General features: G+C 38.9%; 2 protein-coding genes across 2 annotated transcripts in view; both read right to left on the reverse strand.

Annotated features, from left to right (window-relative positions):
* RAB3GAP2 (RAB3 GTPase activating non-catalytic protein subunit 2) overlaps nucleotides 1-23,884 on the reverse strand; it is a 106,954-nt gene that overhangs the window by 25,480 nt on the left and 57,590 nt on the right. Inside the window, exons 10-21 of the mRNA XM_068986584.1 lie at nucleotides 23,344-23,492; nucleotides 22,145-22,224; nucleotides 21,935-22,024; nucleotides 20,183-20,322; nucleotides 18,224-18,440; nucleotides 17,542-17,685; nucleotides 17,037-17,119; nucleotides 16,617-16,681; nucleotides 12,729-12,819; nucleotides 10,936-11,063; nucleotides 8,877-9,090; nucleotides 8,458-8,555 (exon numbers count right to left, since the gene is read on the reverse strand). Of these exons, the coding sequence (XP_068842685.1) occupies nucleotides 8,458-8,555; nucleotides 8,877-9,090; nucleotides 10,936-11,063; nucleotides 12,729-12,819; nucleotides 16,617-16,681; nucleotides 17,037-17,119; nucleotides 17,542-17,685; nucleotides 18,224-18,440; nucleotides 20,183-20,322; nucleotides 21,935-22,024; nucleotides 22,145-22,224; nucleotides 23,344-23,492 (1,499 nt within the window). The remainder of the gene's footprint in view (nucleotides 1-8,457; nucleotides 8,556-8,876; nucleotides 9,091-10,935; nucleotides 11,064-12,728; nucleotides 12,820-16,616; nucleotides 16,682-17,036; nucleotides 17,120-17,541; nucleotides 17,686-18,223; nucleotides 18,441-20,182; nucleotides 20,323-21,934; nucleotides 22,025-22,144; nucleotides 22,225-23,343; nucleotides 23,493-23,884) is intronic.
* Nucleotides 5,211-6,269, reverse strand: LOC138090155 (SERTA domain-containing protein 4). Its single transcript, XM_068985619.1, has one exon. It carries the CDS (start codon nucleotides 6,267-6,269, stop codon nucleotides 5,211-5,213), a length of 1,059 nt encoding a protein of 352 aa, XP_068841720.1.

A 23,884-nucleotide genomic window follows, 5' to 3' on the forward strand; every position in this document is an offset into this window, starting at 1 on the left:
ACTTTTTATTCATGACTGTTATATGTCTATATTCCTGAAAGTTTGTTACTCTTTTAACATTAAATAATAGACATTAATCTATATTCTCTTTAAAAAAAAAAAGACTTGAATTTTAATAACTCCAGAAAAATGTCACTAGTCTATACTGTGGCACTGGTGTTAACTACTTTGGGAAAGAGCAAGATATAAGCAGAACACATACTTATTGCCTGGTGTACAAACCCCTGCACTTTATCTTCCCACAGCCAGATGGCTGAGTAACAGTGAGAGTGTGTGGGCTGCTATCTTGTCTAATCAATGTCACCACAATGACCACGCAGGCTCTTCTAAAAGCTAGTCTTACTGTACACTCAGTTTCTTACTTTAATTCTTGGGCTTTTTTTTCCCCAAGAGAAGCTCCCTCTTCCCTTCCCATTCATTATAGCCTTTAAGTGAAAATGTCTTATCTTTTTCTCCTTTTTACTCTGCATTCACAGAATTATTCCTGCCTGAAGAATGCCATGGACAGAAGACCCTGGCAGGCTACAGTCCACGGGGTCAAAAAGAGTTGGACATGACTGAGTGATTAACATACAAATTAAGTAAACTAAATTGAGTAGACTGATTGTTTTTAAAATACTTTAAAAATACAGTATCTTCTATTACGTTTTAAACAAAAATACTTTAAAAATAAAACCCAGCTATAAAACATTTCTCTAGGAAAAAGAATTCAGCCATTTGGAATGTGTGAAATAGTCTCATAAGAGATGATTTCTTAAAAAGTGTTTAAATTTTGGCCAATTTTAGAAATTTAGTAGCACAATAATACAGGTCACAGCCTGATGGGTTTAAAGCACAGAAATTTCCCATATAATACACATCACTCTATCACATTATAAAAAACACACACATACACTTATATATGTCTAAAGTAAAGTTTACTAATTTTAAGTTGGGTAAATAATACCATAAATGTGATAAAGTACATCTCCATCCAAAGTTCCCTTGTGCCTCTCTGAGTTTATCTCCAACTCCCACTCTCAGCCTCTAGCACACATTCATCTCCTTTGTTACTCTATTTTTGCTTATTCTAGTATTTCATATAAAATCAACTGAAATCACTGGTAGGTACTCTTTTGTTTCTGGATCTTTTCACTTGGCCTAATGCTTTGGAGATTCATTTATGTCATTCTGTGTATCAGTGGTTCATTTCATTGTATGGTTACACCATACTTCATCCATTTATCAATTACTGGATATTTGGGTTGTTTCCAGTCTGGGTTATTAGGAATAAAGCTGCTGTAAATAGTTTACTCCAAGTCTACGCAAAATACATTTTCATTGCTCTTGACTAAGTACCTAGGAGCAAGACTGCTGGATTTTACGGTAAATCTATGTTCAACTTGACAAGAAACTTTCAAACTGTTTTCTACAGTGGTTGTATTAAGTTGCATTTCCATCATCTGTGTTGAGCATTCTGACTGCTTACATCCTCATCAACACTGGATATGTCAATCTTTTTAAGTTTTAGTCATTCTCTGGAACAGAGGCCATCATGGTTGTATTTCTGCATTCCTTGGAAGGAAACATGCTAAAGCTGAAACTCCAATACTTTGGCCACCTCGTGCGAAGAGCTGACTCATTGGAGAAGACCCTGATGCTGGGAGGGATTAGGAGCAGGAGGAGAAGGGGACGACAGAGGATGAGATGGCTGAATGGCATCACCGACTCGATGGACGTGAGTTTGAGTGAACTCCGGGAGTTGGGGATGGACAGGGAGGCCTGGCGTGTTTCAGTTCATGGGGTGGCAAAGAGTTGGACATGACCGAGAGACTGAACTGAACTGAACTGAATGGCTAATTTCTGAACATCATTCAGGTAATTATTTGCAATTTGTATGTATGTTTTGGTGACATATCTGTTCAAATCCTTTGCTCATCTTTTAAAACTGTATTGTCTCATTATTGAGTTGTACAAATTCTTTGTACAACCTGGACACAATGCATTTATCAGATCTATGTTGTGTAAAAGAGACTTGCCTTTTCAATTTCTTAAGTCTTTTAAAAAACAAAAGTTTTGAAATTTCATGAACAATAACTTTTCAGTATTTTTCTTTTACAGTTCATGCTTTTTCTACCTTAAGAAACCTTTGTCTAAACCAAGCTTCCTCTGATGTTTTCTTCTATAGATTTTGTAGTTTTACCTCATATTGATATTTATGTTCCATTGGACTTAATTTTTTTAATATATGACTTGAAGTATAGGTGTGAGGTTTGTTTCTTCCAGCCTTTGATCAAATTGCCAGAGATCAAACTGCCAACACCCACTGGATTACAGAAAAAGCAAGAGAGTTCAGGAAAACATCTACTTCTGCTTTATTGACTTCGCCAAAGCCTTTGACTATATGGATCATTAACAAACTGTGGAAAATTCTGAAAGAGATGGGAATACCAGACCACTTTTCTGCCTCCTGAGAAACTTGTATGCAGGATAAGAAGCAAGAGTTAGAACTGGACATGGACAATGGTTTGGTTCAACATTGGGAAAGGAATACATTAAGGGTATATATTGCCATCCTGCTTACTTAACTTATATATGAAGCACATCATATGAAATGTTGGGCTGGATGACTCACAAGCTGGAATCAAGATTGCTGGGAGAAATATCAACAACCTCGAATATGCAGATGGTACCACTTTAATGGCAGAAAGTAAAGAGGAACTAAAGAGCTTCTTGGTGAAGGTAAAAGAGGAGAGTGAAAAAGCTGGCTTAAAATTCAACATTCAAAAAACAAAGATAATGGCATCTGGTGCCAACACTTCATCACAAATAGAAGGGGAAAAGGTGGAAACAGTGTCAGATTTCATTTTCTTGGGCTCCAAAATCACTGCAGACGGTCACTGCAGCTATGAAAGAAAAGCTATAACAAACCTAGACAATGTATTAAAAAGCAGAGACATCACTTTGATGACAAAGGTCCATATAGTCAAAACTATGGTTTTTCCAATAGTTAGGTATGGATGTGAGAGCTGGACCACAAAGAAGGCTGAGCGCTGAAGAATTGATGCTTTTGAACTGTGGTACTAGAAAAGACTCTTGAGAGTCCCTTCAAACCTGTCAATCCTAAAGGATATCAACCCTTAATATCCATTGGAAGGACTGGTGCTGAAGCTGAAGCTCTAATACTTTAGCCACCTGATGTGAACAGCTAGATCACTGGAAAAGACCCTGATGCTGGCAAAGACTGAGGGCAAGAAGGGAAAGGGGCAACAGAGGATGAGATGGTTGGATGACATCATTGATTCAGTGAACATGAGTTTGAGCAAGTTCCAGGAGATAGTGAAGGACAGGAATCTGGTGTGCTGCAGTTCATAGGTCACAAAGAGTTGGACATGACTTAGCAGCTGAACAACAATGACCTCAGTTTTAATGTAAACAAAATTTATTTTTTTTTTTTTTTTTTTTTTTTTTTTTCTGAATGAATTTTGATCATTTTAATAAATATATATCAAGAAAACCTCACTTTATTACAACACATTCATATACAAGCATCTATCATCTAAGTTTTCAACATCAAATGTTTATCAAATATTGAAAATAAAGGACAAAACATCACTAGACTATTCAGCCATTACACAAGAACGGGTTTTAAAAATTGGTCCTTGTGGACATTGTCCAAATGACGATCCTACTCATACACTGTATGAATGAGACCTATATTTAATATTAATAGCAATAATAAAAAAAGCTTTATCTTGGAGAAACGGGGAGGACTTAACTTATTTCCTCCATTTGGAATTTGGTTCCTGTGAAGTATTGTGTAAGGAGGCCCAAGTCAGTCAGTAACCTCGGAAATGGAAATAGAGTTTAGCAGGAGGAGTTAGCTGGCATGGAAGGAAGGATGGTCAGAGGGGCCCCTCTGAACACTCTTGCCAACGTACACATGAAAAAAAAACGACTGAGAAAAATGTTGGCCAAATACATAGGAGCTTTTGCCGACTGAGTCCCATTTCTCCAAAATAACTTTCCCCAAACGAAAATCTTTACATTCTTTAAGATAAAACCTTATTGATCACCACATCGTGTATTAACATTGTGCTTCGTAATCAACAGCAAAAGTCATATATAAAAAACCACATGCTTTTATAATCTAAACGAGTGAAATGATGCAAAACAGATTAAAGTATGATGCATGCTACTGGTTCATGAACTGCATTGGACAAGAAAACAAAACAACCCAAAACCCAGAAAACCCAAACCCCAGCAACAGACCGTTGCCATAGAAAAGCTTGAGCAGCTAGTGCTGGTCTCTAACAGCTCTCTCTATTGTTTCCTCCATCCCTTTCTAAAAATGCCAAATCCAAAAGCAATTGGGCATCAAAAAATAAAGGAAGAATAGAGATGTTGAATCAAAAGTTGAACGCAACAGTTCGACGTTAAAGATTTCCAAACAATATTGATCCACCCTGTTTGTATTTTTTTTCCTGTTTGTTAAATCCCTGCTGTACTCTGATTTATCCTTAATTTTCACATTGGCAAAAATTAAGATAAAGTAAGGCACCAAAAATCGCCCTGTATAACACCTTTCTAAAAGCCTCATCACCCATCACAGGCAAGCCAGGAACTTGCAGGGATCACCCTCTACTCATATCCTTGATTGTTGCCCCTGGTCAGGTGTTTCATTTCCTCCTGTCCTATTTTCCTCTGTCACACAAGACGGTTGAATCCAAATATTTAACAGCACCAGGAAGCCATTTCTTCTAGCTCCCTGTCCTCAGTCTTTTATTCAGAAAAAAATACTGTATCACAGAGAAGTAGCAGACATCCTTTGCTGGTTATATTGATTTGCTTACCAAATAACTACCTAATTAACTGGCAAACAGGTGGAAGGTTCATCGCTAGCGACAGGCTCCTTGCGGGTCGTGGAAATAGCACAAGGGCACACTGTCCCCCAGTCTAATCTGCTGATCTTCTCGGTAAAAAAACTAAGATATACGTTTAAGCATTAAGTCAACTGTCTTCTCGGTAACGTCACCACATTTATGAGTAGCTTGCCGATGCCTACAATACAGATGTTTTATGCAATCTGCTCTCCAGGCATTTAAACGACACGGCATGTTCATGGCATAACTGTATCAGTTGTACAAAACTATAAAATCCATTCAAAATAAAATTTATGAGAGCTAATTGATCATGCTGTGCATGCTTCAACGTTTGCGTGAGAAGATGGCTCATATTTTATGCCCTTTGCTGCAGCACAGTTTGTTACTCGGTGAAGGCTCCTTTTTCCTTAAGGACTTCTTCCAAGACTCACTTACACTGCTTTTTTCGTTATATCCAGTCTCAAAATAATCATAAAATTGGCCTTTGCCCTCAAAAGCAAGGTCGTTGCCCACAGGTCCATGGCTCAGGGGGCCACCATCCCTGTTGGTATCATCATTTACTTTCTCATCATTTAATTTGGCCTTTTCCTGAACACCCAGTGACCGGACGTTAGTAACAAAGATTTCACTGGCAGGTATCTGGCCATCACCCTTGTAAACAGGTGTGCTGCCTACGTCAAAATCCACCTGGTGGGAACAGCTCGGCAAAGGCAGAGGGGGAGAGGAAGAGGAAGACGCCGAGGGGGAGGAAGAGGAGGCAGTGGTGGAGGCACTTCCGACATTAGCACTGACCGAAACGGGTAAATTTAGGTAGTGACCACCACATTCCTGGTACAAGCAGCAGGCATGGACCTTTTCACACTCCTCTTTGGCCATCCGAGGTCGTTTCCGGTAAGGACAGTCTTGAGCCATAAACCACTCCTGGGCAGAGGCGCCATTGAAAGAGCAGGCAGGAAAGCACCAGTTATTCTGCATGACAATTTCTCCATGGATCCTCTTCATCAGATTGTTTATAAGCACAGATCTTCGGAGGTACACTTCAGGATCATCGATAAACTTTAGCTTTTCTAAGGACAGATAAAGGATGTGGGCTCGCTCCTCAAAGATCGAGATGGTTTTATGGCTACAGCTGCTGAGTGGTGGGTGAAAATCCTCTTCTTCCACATACTTCCTCTTAAAGTATGTGATCTTGGATGTTGTTATAGGATTTGAAATTCCCCTGTAATGTGATCCTGCCAGGGGGGGACCGGCTCCCCGGTCTCCCTGCAGGGGAGCCTGGGCTGGCCCCGGGGGGCTCAGGCCTCCATAGCTGTCAGCCTCCCATAGTGTCTGGTACCCAGCAATTTCAGCAGCTCCTTCCGAGACAATGGGCTCGCAGAATCTATTCATGGACAGAACCAGAGTCATCTCTGACAGCCTCAGATCGCGGGGTCAGCCGGGAGGCGGCGGCGGCCGCGGCGCTCGAGCTGCTGCTGGCCCGCTCCGAGCTCGGCGCCAGCCCGGCCGCCGGTGCACACTCCGCGCGTGCGGGGCCCGGCCCGGTTCGGGGAGGTGCGGGTGCTGGTGCTGGTGGCGGCCGCGGGTGCGCGGCGGGCGAGGGTCCCGGCAGGTCCCGCCGCCGCGACTGGGGCGCCGCGCCGCCGTCGCTGCAGACGGTTATGGTAATGAGCGGCTCTGTCTAGCGAGGAGCGTGTGAAACCCGTCAATCCTGTTTGCCATTTCCCCGTGGATTTCCGAGGAGAGGTTCTGCACGATGCCCCCAGGGTGAGCGAGGCAACATGACAAGCGCGCCCGCTCGCCCCCCTCCTTCCCTCCCTCTCGCCGCCGCCGCCGCCGCCGCCGCCGCTCCTCAGGCAGCACACGGGGCGCCCTCCCCTCGCCCCCACCCCAGCCCCTGTAAACAAAATTTAAATGAAACTGATGAAGCACAATAGAAAACAAGTAGTATACCATGTTCATCTATTTCAGCATCTCAATTTTGAATGATAGGTAATAGTTACCTCCTTTTTAAAAACTTCTTAATTTGCAATAATTATATTCACTGGTGGCAGAAAGGAGCACAGGGAGGTCCATGGGCCCTTCCTGCAGTCTTCCCTCATGTTAATATCTTACACAAAACCAAGAAACTTCCATTGGTAAAATCCATAAAACTTGTGCAAATTTCACCAGTGATACAGGCACCTATTTTGCAGCATGCAATTTTATCATGTGTAGCACTGCAAAATCGCCACCATCCAGACACTCTACCAAGGCACAAGATCTCCCTCCTGTTAACACTTTATAGCCAGAGCCTTCTCCCTGATGTTCACCACTAACCCTTGGCAACCACTAATCTGTTCTCCGTCTTTATGACTGTGTTATTTTATGAATGTTATGAAAACAGAATCATGCATATGTATCTTTTTTGAAAATTTTTTTTCTATTTGCATATTTTTCTTATTCATCCAAGCTACTGCTTCTACTAATAGTTTATTCCTTTTTATTGCTGAGGGGTATTCCATGGTAAGAATGTGCCATAGTCTGTTTATCCATTTATCCCCTAAAGGGCACAGAGCAGGTTTCAGTCTCTGGCTATTATGAACGAAGCCTCTTATGAACAACCATGTGCAAGCAGTGTGCACCTTTAACTGTACTTCCTGACATCTATACTGCAAAGGGAGGCAGAGAAAAATCCATTTTTAAAGGACTTACATGTTCAATTAAAACAGTATCGTGGTCCAGTTACATAAAGAATTCACGCACCAATGCAGGGAACACAGGTTAGATCCCTGGTCCAGGAGGATCCCACATACCTCGGGGCAACTAAGCCTGCACCCTAGAGACCGTGCTCTGCAACAAGCCATCAGAATGAGACGCCTGTGCACCGCAACTAGAGAACAGGCCCTGCTCACCAGAACTAGAGAGAGCCTGTGAGCAGCAGCAAAGACCCAGCACAGTTAAAAATACACAAACAAGTAAAAACTAATGTTAGCATTGTCAACAAGTTCATAGAGGTGGAAGGCCCAAATCCTGGCCAGAACTTGAGATGTGAGTGGGCATGTGGTAAAGGGTGTGCACGTGTGTATCTCTGTACATGTGGGGGGCAGTCAAGAGCAGAACAAGTGATGTGGGCCAACTCCCTTGCCCTTTTCAGAAAGGGTGAAAATTTAGTGTTGTAGTTTTCCCAGTGGATGATTCCTTTATTTATATTTGTTATGGCACAGAGATTAAATCCTAACATGTATTCAAGGTCTGGGAATGTCTGATAATTCAATAATGCTTTAAGGAAACAGTTTTGTTCTCTAGATAAGATCTTTTTAGGCTAATATGAACACTTTTTTCTGATGATCCCAGTCCACTGTAAATGCATGCATACACAACAGACTAAATTTATTTTAGGCCAACCTTGGAATATGCTGGTTATAATTTACAGAGAATGAGAAAAATCAGATATTATTATTCAATAGAATACATGACTATACATTTCCTTGATTGTTTTTAGAAAGTTTTCTGTATGCTCTATAATACACTTTAGACAAGAGTAAAAAAAAAAGAGACAGCCACTTCCAGATGACATTAACGAGGAAGAACAGCATCCAGCAACAAGAAACCTTACCAGCAACAGCTGGGGGCTGAGTCCAGCCGACTCCAAAGTGTGACACATTTCCTCAGTGGAGCTTTCTCCACATAAACACTTCCAAAAAAAGAAACTGCCTGGTAAAACAAAAACAAAACACGTCAACCAATGAATGCCTGCTTACCAAACTCAAAATCTTCCTGAATTGCAATCTAGATCCCTAGAGGAGCAAAACAACAGCAGAGAAGGGAAATCAATGGCTCAGTTTAGGCAGAAGGCAAATCATTACATGTCTCACACTGTCTCCTAAGTATTCTTTTTAATTCAGTACAACTTTCATAAGACAGTGCCTACCTATCCAGAGAGTCTTCCGTTGACCGTAAAACATACGTTCAATTCTTTGGTTAATTAATTTAAAAAGACGGAAGATTCAGAAAGTTGTTTATCATTCTACCTACCTAAAGCCACATATTCCTCTTCACTTGTCTTCTTTATGTTGACCACATCTTTCTCATATTCTAAATATTCCAGGAATGTTTTCACAGGCAACACACCATCCTTCTCATCAGAAAATCGGACAGCAGTCCTGCTGTTCTCTTGCTTATACTTCTCTAACAAGGCCTGGAGCTTAAGGAGTTCTTTTTCATCCAGCCTTAGTAACACGGCCAAGTCCTTAAATTTAGGGAGGAAGGAAGTTATCAATAGACCATTTCTCTTTCTATGACTGCCATTATGTGTCAATTATCTGTCATTATCACCTGAAACAAAATCCAAGACTATAAGCAAAAAATGACTTCTTAATTAATGTGACAGCTATGGTGTGCTCTGCTGAAAATTTTACTCTCAATTGGTAAGTAGGATGTTATTTAAATAAAATAATCTTGAAACACTACATATTACTGAAAGTATCATCCTTAGAAAGTTTCTTGAGATTATTCAATAGCCTTCTAAAATGTCTGAATTTTAATAAACATATATTATTGCTTAATCAGAAAAAATGTAAGTGGTTGTTAATTGCCAACTCTTGTGATTCTGAGGAAACTAAAGAACTATTGATATTTAATAGTTGTTTTAGTAAGCAGCACAAACACTATAAAATAAAAGCAATGGGCAGCGGTCCTCACTGTATCTACATATAAATCCTCTATATGGCTCTCAGGGTTGTAGAGATTAAAGAGTAACAGATACAACCTGCCAGCCTTTCAAACTGTTTTCACATCAGATGTGCAGAAATATCTCCTGATACTACTCCCGGTGGTGGTGGCAGTTTAGTTGCCCAGTCGTGTCCGCCTCTTTGAGACCTCATGGACTGCTGCCCAACAGGTTCCTCTGTCTATGGAATTCTCCAGGCAAGAATACTGGAGTGGGTAGCCGTTCCCTTTTCCAGGGGATCTTCCCACTCCAGGCACCCTATAGGTATAACTTAATCAACCTGAACTTCTCTGCTGCTTGAAAGTATTTTTCACTATTGGAGAAGTAATGGCAGAACAAAATCTGCTGCAAAATGGCCTTGTCATTTATCATGGCATTCACAGAATAATATTATGAAGAGATTATTAAAATACTTTATAAAATTCATCTATAATACCAAAGATTAAAAAAACAAGTTAGAATGTGTAGGTTATTTTCAATACTGAGAGGAAATATTTTCAGTATTTGCCACCTCTCATTTTTATTTAAAATTTATTTCTATACATGTGTTTACAATAATAGACAACTGTTTTAAAACTCAGTGAGCTTTCAGATGTACCAAATATGTTTTTTAAAAGCATTACCAGTGCCTTGACAAATCATTAAAATCACTTTAACGATTTTCCTTCAGATAAGTAAAAGACATGAGACCCTGAAGCCACCAACCTGCCCAAGGTCATACAGTACTTGAGGGAAGAGAGGACACTATTTCTCTCTGCTCTCTATCAAGAGAAATTCTATTCTCTGCAGAGAAAGTAGGAATTTTATACACTCTCCTAGAAATGAGCAATACTGCACTTGCACTCTAATAAGGATTACAAGGTCCTATCACTTTTTTTACATTTTGAAGAATAAAACCATAGAACATTTTCTACAATTACTTTAAACACTCTGATGTAAGGTGGACTAGCTTAAAAACGTATTCTATTATGTAGTAAACAACACAGAAAAGCTGGTCTCTTCTGCTTGTTAGAATCATTTTCTTTAAACGAAATAGAAAATTTGCTACTTCCGTTCATTGCACATTTTTGATTAGCAAACCCTGTCGAAAAGAAGTTGTAGTAAGCAATTTTATAAAAGAACTTAAGGAAAACCAAATGATTCTAGGTACTGACATGGATTAATAACAAGCTCAATATTCAAGCCTAAATAACATAAATGTAGGAGCAAGGCACAGAAAGCCAGCAGGGATCTTGTAAAGAACATAAACCTTTACACATTAAAAAAAAAACCAAACCCTTAATACTTGTACTTCTTTACTACCAATTAAAAAATAACAAATAACCAAAGAGATGATTTTGTATAATGAATAATGGGATTACTCACATTATCAGAGAATGGTGTATCTGAATGAAAATCAGTGGAATTTAATTGACTAACAGACTCATAAAGATGCAGTAATTTCAATTTATTGGCACAAAATTGTAGCAGTCCTTCATCAACAGACTCAAGCTCTACAAGGTAGAAAGAAGAAATACATTAAAGAGATATATTTAACGGACTGGTAAAAATACCTTAATTTTACATAATTCCTTGATGTTATGTTTTATAATATAGCTATATTTTCAATATAACAAATTAAGAAGGCAAAAATAATTTTTCTATCATGCAGAGTCTAAACTTTTAAATGAAGGTGCTCTAATAGTGGGAGAGGAGGAGAAAAAGAAAGAAAGAAAACAGAAGAGATATTTTAGTCTAGCACTCAAATTTAAACAAATATTTTGGAAACAGGTTTGAAAATATCCTCCCCTCACTCCCTAACTCAAATGTTGTCTATTATTCTCATACCCTGAGAAAAGACAATTGGAAAGCTGCCTGGCTCTTCTTATCACGGTGGTCAAAGATACTATACTTCAACCAGAAACTGGATTGTAATACATGCATCCTCAAGAGAGGCTGAGAAAGAGACCAAAAGTAGAATTCCACCTGCATCAGTCAGGTTTCTTGTTGAGGTTAACGCTGGAAAAGTACCCACTCTCTGCATAATACAGTACATTCCTGTATGATAAAGGCAGACATTGAAAACTGCAAGACTCTGTTATGAGATACAATAACATGGAAGACGGCAGCCCACCAGGCTCCTCTGTCCCTGGGATTCTCCAGGCAAGAGTACTGGAGTGGGTTGCCATTTCCCTCTCCGAAGCCACTCTAGGCTGGCTTAAATATGAAGCCTCCAGGCAGTTCAGGGGTTGGGACTCTGCCTTCCAATGCAGGCGTTGAGGGTGTGCTTTTGGTCAAGGAGCTAAGATCCCATGTGCCTTGTGGCCAAAAAACCCCAAAACATAACACAGAAACAGTACTGTAACAAATTCAATAAAGACTTTCAAATCAGTCCACAAAAAATAAAAGTAGGCTTCATATAATTCACACAATAAGCAAGCAAAAAGTCACAACTAGATGAAGTCCGTATACCACATACTACTTTTTTAACTGATGTTAGGAATTCAGAATAAATTTTTCTAGCTCGGCTGGAAAGAATATGGAGTTACAACCCCACAGTTACAGATGTAATTCTTTTCCAGACAAATATATTCTTAACAGTAAAAAAACAATCAGAACTAGTCATGTAATCATAGTCTGTGATTCTGGAAGCCCTAGTTCCGTTCACGAGGGAAGTGGATGAAAAAATATGGATTCCATACACTGACAAAACATTAATCAAAGCATAGAATTTTGGGAAAAAAAATCATTATCATGGTCAAAACAACATTACTGAGAGTTAAAATACAATGGCAGCAAGACAGTCTGGTTGTTTTTTTGCTTACCACCAGCTATCTTGTCCCCCACATGCCAACGGCTTTCAAAATGCTTTACAACTATTATCACAATAGTCACTTTCCATCATTCTATCTTTCCTCATAATAGATGGATTCAAATGAAAAATATTTACAGTAAGAAACAGAGTCAACATACTCAGAGAAAGATCAGTAGCATACACTGAACAGGGAATTTTAAAAGTCCCCAATGATAAAGGTATGAAATAAGTTTTCTTCTTTCTTATACATTGTTTCTTATACATATTACCATATCAAGGTAGCAGGATGGCATCATAAACAGTTAATACTTCCTATGGTCAGAGTTATAAAATTTGAGCTGAGACCATAAACAAACCCTATTACCTTGATTTTTTAAAGTGTCCATTAATGTCTGAGTGATGTTTTTAAGGCAGGAAAATGGTAAACGTTCACTTGCCAAGATGCTTTCCAAAGCCTAGAAGAAAAAGACAAAAAAAGAAAGAAAGAAAGTGAAGTCGCTCAGTCGTGTCCGACTCTTTGAGACCCCATGGACTGTAGCCTACCAGGCTCCTTCGTCCATGGGATTTTCCAGGCAAGAGTACTGGAGTGGGTTGCCATTTCCTTCTCCAGAGGATCTTCCCAACCCAGGGATTGAACCCAGGTCTCCCACATTACAGGCAGACGCTTTTACCATCTAAGCCACCAGGGAAGCCGCCTAGAAGAAAGATGAACAATTTTCGTAATTACAAGGCAAAGATCTTGGTTTTTAAATTTTACATTTATGCCCATAGTTTCACTGCCCCAAGTTTCAAAGGGAAATTCCATTTTAAGATGTTGTATTAATCATCTGAGAGCTAAAGTTGCATCATAAGTAATATGTAATCAATTTCATGTCATGCCAAATATGGTACCATGACAAAAAGTCCAGACTGAGAATGAAACAACTTGGAAAGCAACTGATGTGCAACAGGATGGCAGAGACAGAGATAAAGTTATTCACCAGTAAGAGTCTGAGTGAGTTTGTAGTACATATGCATAAATGAAAAGCAGACATTGCCACTGTCATGCCAGTAATAAAAGCTGACAACAACTTAATTACTGCTATGTTACTGTGCTTAAGCATGGCTGGCTGTATCCACAGGCCAGTCTAGATGAATATATTTCCCACCTCTCTGCGCCTACTCTCTTCCTGCCCAGTAGTAGATATTTAAGAATCTTCATCATTACTTCACGCCTAAAAAAGCAACCATCAGAGTCACTAGTGGGTTACACACAGCACTTAAAGTTCACACTTGTCCTTTCTTATCAGCATGTTAAACTGAATTTTGCATTATGAGATTAAACAGTATAAAAGGTAGGCTATGAATGTGGCATGAGACAAATAACAAATAACAGACTTCATCCAACAACAACTCTGTGTGTCTGTGGGGGAGAAATAGGTGCAGAGGGCAGCTCTGGAGGTTGGTCTGGCCTAGCATGAGGCAAATGGATGGAGGATATAAAGAAAGTAACCCAGGCACTTCCCTGGTGATCCATTGGTTAGGAATCCGCCTTTCAATGCAGGGAACACAGGTTTGATCCCTAGTCAAAGAACAGCTGCCTGCAATGTGGGAGACCCAGGTTCGATCCCTGGGTTGGGAAGATCCCCTGGAGAAGGGAATGGCAACCCACTCCAGTATTCTTGCCTGGAGAACCCCATGGACAGAGAAGTCTGGTGGGCTACAGTCCATGGGGTCGCAAAGAGTCGGACATGGCTGAGCGACTTCACTTACTTACTTACAAAGAATGGCTGCAAGGCAACTAAGTCTGAGCACAGAGCCTGTGTGCGACAACTAGAGAGCCCGTGCACCACAACAATAGATCCCAAATGCTGAAATGAACATCCTACGTGCTGAAACTAAGACCCAAAGTAGCCAAATAAATGAATAAAATATTAAATAAAAAGACAGAAAGTGATCAAAAAAGGCAAATACCTAGGAAAATGTCATCTGCCTCTGTTGTGTCTACTATCACACAAGTTAGCAGCTCACTGCCTTACTAATATTATTCAGTCTTCAAAGTCTAAACTGGTTTCTTTCCTCCCTTAACTGTTGTAAAACAATACACAAATTTCACTATTAGGTTGTTTAGTATTTTTTATAAAATTCATAGCTTCATATGAAATTCCGTAGTATTAAAAAAATTAAGGAAACAGTTCTAAAGTTTACTGATTTTACTGTTCTATGATATAAAAAAGACGGTATTAAAATGAGAAGAATTATGTGGGTTCTGACCCTCCCTTTCCAGGACTGAAGCCCTCAACTGCTCTCCACATGCCCACTCTGTCAAAAGAATCACCTTTAATAATGGAGACTTTGCCCCAAGGAAAATGAGAACCAATTAGTACTGTCAGTGGAGTGGAAAACACAATTAAAAGTCAGAGGCCTGTCAGTTTTACAAAACGATAGTGTTTTTAGAAAATGAGTGCCATAACAGAATAAGAGGGATAGAAAGAAACCAGTATTCACTAAATCATCCTACTATTTCAGACGCTGTTATGAAAATGACGTATTTGGTAAGGTCCTATTTGAAGGAGCTTAAAAGAGGTAAAGAGGAAAAAGCTGGGGAGCTAGGACTAATACACATGAAATAATCAGAAAACAAATGTAATCAGCCTTCTGTATCCATGGGTTCCTCATTTACGGATTCAACCAACCATGGACTGAAAATACTTGGAAAGAAAAAATTCCACAAAGTTCCTAAAAGCAACTGTGAATTTGCCCCATACTTGCAACTATTTACACAGCACTTACACTGTATTTACAACTGTTTACATAGCACTTACACTGTGTTAGGCATTACAAGTAACCTAGAGAGGATTTCAAGCATACAAGAGGATATGTGTAGGTTATATGCAAATACTACACAATTCTATGGGGCTTCCTTGATAGCTCAGTTGGTAAAAAATCCGCCTGCAATGCAAGAGACCCCAGTTCAATTCCTGGGTTGGGAAGATCTCCTGGAGAAGGGAAAGGCTACCCACTCCTGTATTCTGGCCTGGAGAATTCCACAGACTGTATAGTCCATGGGGTCATAAAGAGTCGGACATGACTGAGCAACTGTCACCTCACACAATTTTGTAAAGGGACTTGAGCACCTTTAGATTTAGGTATTCACAGGGGGTCCTGGAATCAATGCCCCTGAGGAAACTGAGTGAGACTGCAGTCATTAGCTGTCTGTTCTGATTAAAAGCAGAGCTCAGAGGCATCCCTGAGGACCGGCGTGCCATGTCAGAACCCAAGCAGCAACAGCAGGGATTTGGGTAAGAGGAGTGGCAGTATGAGTTACCATATTACAACCAGGAGCCTGGAAAAGGTAACAAGTCTTGATTATTCCATGAGAGGCTAAGAAGCAACAGGGCCTCCTCTATAGTATCAATGAGAATGTAAATTAGTACAAGTATTTTGAGAAGTAATTTATCATCAACCAGCCAGAAGCTCATACCCTAGAGATTCCATTCTAAGGTATAAACTCAAGAGAAACTCTTACATTTGTGCACCAGGAAACATTGTACAAGGATAATCACACTCTCATTGTTGGTAACAGCAAAAAACTGAGAACAGAGTAAATGTCCACAGACACAGTGAATAAATAAATGACAGTCACAGAGTGGAATTCATACATTACACGAGTTAGCTGCAGGCAGCAATGCAGAGAACTTCCAGAAACAAAACGATAAGAGAATGGAGTAGGTCACAAAGAAGACAGAGTAGGACTCGATTCACTTCAAGTCCAAAAAAGTGCAAAATGCATCACTATGTTTTAAAGGAGTCGCACAGAAATGCTGTAACGACAAAGAAAAGCAAAAGAGGAACACAAAATTCTAAACACTGGTTACCTTAGGAATGGGAGAAGGGATGGGAGGAGGAGGGACACGCAGGGAGGGCTCTTCAGAGTTCCTGGTAACATCCTGTTTCCTAAGGTGGGTGGTCATACACAGCTCTGTCTTATCATTATTACTTAATTTGAATATATGTTATGTATGCGTTTTCGTGTGTATATAAAACACACACACTTCCATGTATGGTAGTATTACTTAATCAAAAAAGAAGACAAAACAGACAAAAGAAACTTTTGCATGGGAATGTGAAAAAAGGATGAACATGCATGAAAATACAGAAAGAGGATTTTGGCTTGTCATGTTTTTGGAAGGAAACAGGAAAAATACAGATTTTATTAGAAGGGAATGTAACAGTTACTTGGCAGGAAAGATCTTTTATTATATACACTTACTTGTTTTTTGGTTGCAGGGTATTTAATATCAAGAATTAATTCCTTTATTTCTGTTTCAATCAAATCTAGAAAGAAAATTCACCAAAATAAAATTTTGGTTCACTTTTACGACAGGTAAACTTTATTCTGAAAGAAAAATACATGTGTTTGCACTATCAGTCAGTCTGAAGGATTTCTGAGTCCTCTTGGAAATTACTGTTTTATTGTTACAAATTTTAATACTCCCTCGATGGTGTGCTTCATCCTTCAGAATAATTCCAATAAAAGCTATACACGATTACTTGTACCTCATTTCATTCCACAAAGGAGTTGCAACAGCTCATAAATGCACTAAAGTGTTTTGCTTGCTCCATTTAGAATATTCTATTAACTTTAAAAATGCCATGACAGTATCCTTCATTTTTATTAAAGGACACCTACCAAGATTGGGACATTTTGCTTTCAGTAAGGTTCCCAGTTTCTTCACTAAGTGCATGTCCTTGGCTCGTTCACTCTTCTTATCGCTGAAACAAAAAAATACAACAAATTCTTAAAGAAAGTGAAGCTGTTTTCCTTCTAATTCTGAAACATACAAATTTCTTTTTCTTTTCTATGCTTCCTATTTAACTTTAAAGGGATGTCTAGAGAGAAATAAAACAATAGCTATAAAACAAAGCTATATTTAAAATGAATAACCAACAAGAACCTACTGTATAGCATAGGGAACTCTGTTCAGTGTTGTGTGGCAGTCTGGATGGGAGGGGAACTTGGGGAAGAATGGGTACATGTATATGTATGGCTGAGTCCCTTTGCTGTCCACCTGAAACTATCACAACAGTGTTAATTGGCCATACTACAGTACAAAATTAAATGTTTAATATAAAAAAAAAGGACTGGGAAAAATCAGTAGAGGGACATTATTAAGCTGGCACGTGATACAACTTACCTCAATGCTAAGTGGAAAGGAACATTGACTGTTTTCACACTTCCAGACACTGGATCAACCAGGCAGATCTGGTAAGTCTGGGGCTGCCAACTCTGACTAGTAATGTTATTTAAGCCCATTATTTTATAGCCAGGATACAGAAGCCTGAGGAAATCACAAAGCAATATGGTAAGCCATGGAGTTTATATGCCGCAACAGAAGATCCACGTGATGCAATGAAGATCCAGGGTGCCACAACGAAGACCCAAGGCAGCCAAATAAATATTTTTTAAACAGTAAAATAGAACCTAACTGCCAGTGTTCTACCTTGCAAAAATGTGCTAAATCACATAAACACAACCAGGCTGATGTCGCAGTGGCAAACAAAGCACTCACATGACCAGGGGAATCGGTAGGAATCTTTCCTTTCCAGCCTCCACAGTGTAAGGAGGGATGGGGACAAGTGGGGCACCAAAGCTGACCTTAATTCAGTAGTGTATCATGGCCTCCTCAGTCAGATTCCTTTATTATTAAACACTTAATCCATAATTACATAGCAGGCATTCATGGGGAAAAACCATAATAAAGGACATTTTAATTCTCAACCAACTTGCAATCTAATTAAGTAGCTTTAAACAGAAGCTTTACTTGAACAAAAGCATTTCTTTCTGTAGCCAGGAAAAGGCTAGGGTTTGCAGCTTACCTGCAGTGCTTTCCCACGTTGAAAGCGCCAACTCGAGGGCCCTGCTGTGTGCTCCACACTTCTAAAATGCCCCTCCGTGGTGCATAGATCACAAGGAACTGAGCCACTCGACTTGGACCCTGAGGATTTCCAAAAGGGGAAAAGTCTCCCTTTTCTGGCACTCTTTCGTGGAGGTCCTCTACAATCTGGATCCAACCAGTCTGTGCATCTCGATACCCTTAGAGACAGAGGAAAAGGAAAGCCACTCAGATATGGAATCTAGGTTTAGCAGAGCCTTCTGAAGCACTCCGGGATGTTTTAGTCAGGGGGGCTCAAGAAAAGCAATAAACGTGTATTCTCTTTCATTATGAAATATATTAAACAAAAAAAATTGTAATTATGACAAATCCTAAATCGCCAAGACTCATTAAAATGTCAGTTTGCTACAGTTGGTTCTGATCACACTTTCTTTTTTAAGAAGAAATCAGTTATCATGGAAGGTTTCCTAATTTCCGTCCCTTCCTCCCTCTCTTTAAAAAATTCTGGAGAGACTTTAAGGTTCAGATTTCAAATAAAAATCCAATTAAAATAGAAGATCAAACTGGTTTCCTGCAATTCCAGTCCCCTGGTGGCACACAGACAGAGGGAGGACATGGGCTGCAGAGCAATGGGAAGCAGCGCTGGCCTGTGAGAAGAAACACACAGCTGACATGCCTTCCTGATCCCTCTCTTCTTAGTTAACGGGGAAGAAAAGGACAGTGTGCACCAGCTGCAGAAGGACAGGCCACAATGGCAGCCATAGCATCACCATAGTGGATCTGGACCAATCGGTATATATTCTGGAAAAGTCTTGCTGAGAACATACCCTTGAAGTTATTTCAAAGACAAGCACCATGTCATGGAGAAATGATGTATCTGCTACCTTGAAACCTATTTCTAAAGACACTTAGACATGTGGCAAGTAAACACTGCAGGAATTCTTTGGCAAGAAAGTAATGGTGGCCTCAGTCAGGTCCAGAGTTTAAATTTAATGCCCTCAAATCCATTATTCCTCACAATGCTAAAAACAGACCAGACTGCATCAAAATTGTGGTTTCTAACTAACAGTTTCTGCTGACATGTTAATATTAAAGATGATTACAAACAATGAATTCTCCTCTCCTCCTTATCAAGGGGATTTATTTTATTCAGGTTGAAAATGTGCCAACATATTTTTAAGTCTCCCTTATAGTTAGGTTTGCCATGCTACTAAGTCCTAAATAATGTATTGCAGAAAAAGCTCGGCAAGACTTCTCAAAGTACCTTCAAAGTAGACTAAGGTGGTAGTCTTTCTGTCCCCTTCTTCCTTCCTGGGATGCATGTAAGATGGCTGGAGCTTCAGCAGCCATTTGGACCATGATATAACCTTCATGGGGAAGCTACATGGAATGACTGAGTTCCTGAGGATGTCACACGATATCATACTGATCCTATACATAGCTCTGTGCTTGACACTAAATGTAACTTCTAACAGACAATGTTACCAACACACTTAAATGAACTGACCCAGGCATATGCATATGGAACTCAAATTTTTAAAAAATGAATCTTGCTAGGTTTTGCCATCTTGAATCTGAAAAACCTGGCATTCTAGTTTTCAAAAGATTTGATTCAAGCATGGCCCTGCAAACTGGAATGAACCTTGCAGGGGCAAGAAACTGAATTCAGGAACTGACAATGTCAGCGAGAACTGAAAAGAAGTACATAAGGAAGAGTTTTTAAGTACCTATGAGTTGGTCAAACTTAAAGGATGTGTCAGTTGGACTACAGGTCAAATGTTGTTGATATGACCTGAGTTCATGATTAAGAAAAGAAAGAGAAAAAGAAAGCATAAAGAAATAAACACTGTTATCAACAAGAAGCTGAAGAAGGATAGCACTGTTCAGCTACTGGGGTAAAAAAGCTAACTAACTTTTGTCCTGGATTTTTGTAAGAAAGTACCTTTCCACATGCGTATTGCAATTCCTCTAGCTACATCCAACAAAATAACTCTGCCAAAATCATCTGTTACTGCTGCCAGTGTGTTACATGGAGATAGACATATACTTTCACCGTGGCGTCTAGAATCTGGAAGCCCAAATCTGATATTTAAAAGAAAAAAGAAAGCAGAAATCAAAGTCCAATCTAGAAATAAATAAAATAATAATGAAATAACAAAACAGACTGAATCTGATTTTACATTAATATAGAGAAATATGAACTTTCTATGGATTAACAGTTAAATTTATTAACTAATCACAACAGACATTTTGTAATACAAAATACATAAGGAACTTTCTTCTATTATATAGTAATACCTAAGTCTTATCTCAGATATTTGATACAGAATAACCACAATCTTATTTTTGCAGAGTATCAAGTACAACTATATCTTTCCTTGACTAAGCAATATGTCATATGAAACTACCCTGACAACCAACTAAATTTTAGAAGACTTTGCTCCTACACTCGCATCTTTGTCTATTTTTTCTTATTTCTAATCTTTCCTCTTTCTTCTCTAGATAACATATCCTGCTGATATCAGTGTAACTGCCTGAAGCAAGAACTTTCCTTCTTCTAAATAGTTATCTGTACACTGTTCTTGGTCTATAATCAATTTTATTAGAACTGTGGGTAAAATAAAAGTAAGGAAGTACTGAGAAAGAACCAGAATAGCTCATTTTGAAAAAACTCCCTGAGACCAAGTACTCAGAAACTTTGTTACATCCATGCAATGCATAGGGCCATTTAGCTTATTTCTTCATTCTTGAGTGACTGGGGATGTGATATGTTAGATGGAAAAAACTCTAGAAAATAACCTTCAATACATTCTGAAGTGAAGTGAAGTCGCTCAGTTGTGTCCGACTCTTTGCGACCCGGTGGACTGTAGCCCACCAGGCTCCTCCATCCATGGGATTCTCCAGGCAAGAATACTGGAGTGGATTGCCATTTCCTTCTCCAGAGGATCTTCCCGACCCAGGGATCGAACCCAGGTCTCCCGCATTGAGGGCAAACGCTTTAACCTCTGAGCCACCAGGGAAGCCCTAACAGATGATTAGTTGTATCTCTTCAGTTGAAGAACATCTAAAAAAGGGGAGATGTTTTTATTTCCCTTCATGGTGGTACTTTATATTGAGTAATAAAAAAGGACTTAAAAATAGAATCGAGCAAAACTCATGCCTTCTCCCCACAAAACCTGACAAATCCACTAAATATCCCTCAGTACTGCTGGAACAAGAAGGAAGCATAAGCCAGCATTATTCAAGCATAACGAGCTTGAATATATGTGATCCCGTTTTTACTTTCTTTTTTTTTTTTAAAGAAATCACTATGTCCTTTTTAAGGTTCTATAGCTTACCAATAAGCTAAACTTTTTACAGAAAGAAGTTCAATAGCTATCAAAAACCCAATATTTCTACTGTACATCTAAGTGTACAGTGTTTGTAAGTGCACACCCAACACACACACACACACACACACACACACACTGAGCCTCTACTACATGATGGGGAGACAAGTGTCATTAAAACAGATAGGAACCACTCTCCTCATGAAGTTCACATTCTGGTAGAAAACCTTAGTTCCACATTAATGACTTATAGGAGCTCCAAAGACTCAAGAAATCAATAAATTAGCTAAGCACATGGAAAGACCATACATTTAACAGTCCATTTCTAAAAATATTAAAATGCAAGAGGAGCATGACAGACTTGCCTTACAGCTAATGGGGTAGCTGGTTCCACCTTGGGTTTTTGCTTCTGGACAGCTTCTTCTTCATGCTTGCTCTTCCAACCAAGCCAACCACTGAAAGAAAGAGCATTTAGACTAAAACCACGGATTCCAGTGTTTTAACGTGCAGACCATCCAAATACATATTAAAACTAAGAGAGATGAAAATTAGATTATTTAAACTGATGTCATTACCTGGCAGCATTAAATAAAGCGGAAGTGAGTTTACTTGCCACTGCAAGTGCAACGTGAGATAATAGTGGTTGCGTGCTTCCCTGAAAAACAGAACATTTGAAAGATGACAAATAAACAAAATACACTTTTTAAATGAGATGCACTTTAAAAAGGTAGGGGGCAGAAATATAATCAGAAGTTTTAACTCTACAGTTTAAAAGTAAAATCACTAGTAGTTTATAATCTTCATGATTTCCCTCCTTATATTATAGTCAATTAGAAAATCTAAACTAGGACATTAAAATGGCCTTACTCTAGCAGCGTTATTGATTTCTCATCCATACAGAAATAGCTCTTTTCCCTCTTTTCAAAATATTTTCAGTCAAGTTTTTATTTAGAAATACTTCATATTGTACAAAATTTATTTTAAATTTAAGTATAGCTGGTTTACAATGTTGTGTTTCAGATATACAGCAAAATGATTTGGTTTTATATACACACACACATTTCAGATTCTTTTCCATTACTGATTATTACAAGATACTGAATATAGCTCCCTGTGCTATCCAGTAATGGACTGGACCCTACAATGATATACTGAGACATAGCTGGTGGGCTGTTTTTAATTGCTGCATTATATCCACCTATATTTGAGGCAGTCTTCATTGTTGCTTACCTATTTTATATACTGGAGTGTATATCCATGCATCTCAAGCTCCTAATTTATTTCCCCCCATCTCTTTTTTAAAAATATATTTTTGTTAAAGTAAAAAAGACGGTTTGGACAATTCTGAGAAGGGTGCTTTTTATGTGAGAAATCAGAGCTGCCAAGTCTAATACCTAAATCTCCCCAGTTTCAGGGAGCAGTTTTCACCACTTCATCAGCTATAGTTGGCAGCTCATTCTATCTTTACAATTCCTCATTTACTCAACTCCCTCGTGGGCCAACATCCCTAACAACTCTAAGCTTCCGACTACTGCACCAATATTTTAAGACAACTCAACTAAGAATTCGGGGCATCAGAAACAAAGAAGGCTGCTTATTTTACATTGACTTTAGTACATTTTCAGTTAATCTAAAGAATTTAGAAGAAAGTGAGTTGAGACTAATTTCAGTTTATACTGAAACTTACAAATGTAAACTGCTTAATCTTTTAAGGCTATTACCATATCCAATTTGTATATATGTTGAAAATCAAGTTCAGTGATGAAACACTTACCTCTAAAGCATAGAAGAAGCCTGTAAATGGACTGGACCCTACAGTGATATACTGAGACATGGCTGGTGGGCTGTTTTTAATTGCTGCATTATATCCACCTATATTTGAAGCAGTCTTCATTTGATCAAAAGGGGACAGAGTCATAATACCTAATGACAAAACAACAACAATATGTGATTTTAATGCACTGAAATGACGCTGTCATTTTAGCTTACTAGATTTTTATTTCAACTCCATTCTAAAATGCTAACTGCTGAGTTTCATTTAATAGATAAAAGTCATTTTTAAAAGCTACAAGATCAATGCCATAGAACATCCATAAGATATTAAAACTGCCATCTACAATTCCTCTAAGCTATAAAATATATAAAATAATTTAAATATTAATTTTTTTAACAGATAAAAACTTCAAATGGTACAAGAAATTTAGAGTCTACCAATATTTCCAGCTATAAGTTTACTTTTTTGAGGTAACAACTGAAATATTTTCTTATGCTGCTCTCCAGAAATGTTGTAGGTACAGAAATGACAGCACACCAAA

This window comes from Capricornis sumatraensis, chromosome 14 (assembly GCF_032405125.1).
Source record: "Capricornis sumatraensis isolate serow.1 chromosome 14, serow.2, whole genome shotgun sequence".
Classification (NCBI taxonomy): Eukaryota; Metazoa; Chordata; class Mammalia; order Artiodactyla; family Bovidae; genus Capricornis; species Capricornis sumatraensis.

Bases quoted from the DNA above. Each gene is read 5' to 3' on its own strand.
- LOC138090155 (XM_068985619.1), bottom strand. From the start codon at position 6,269: ATGACTCTGGTTCTGTCCATGAATAGATTCTGCGAGCCCATTGTCTCG.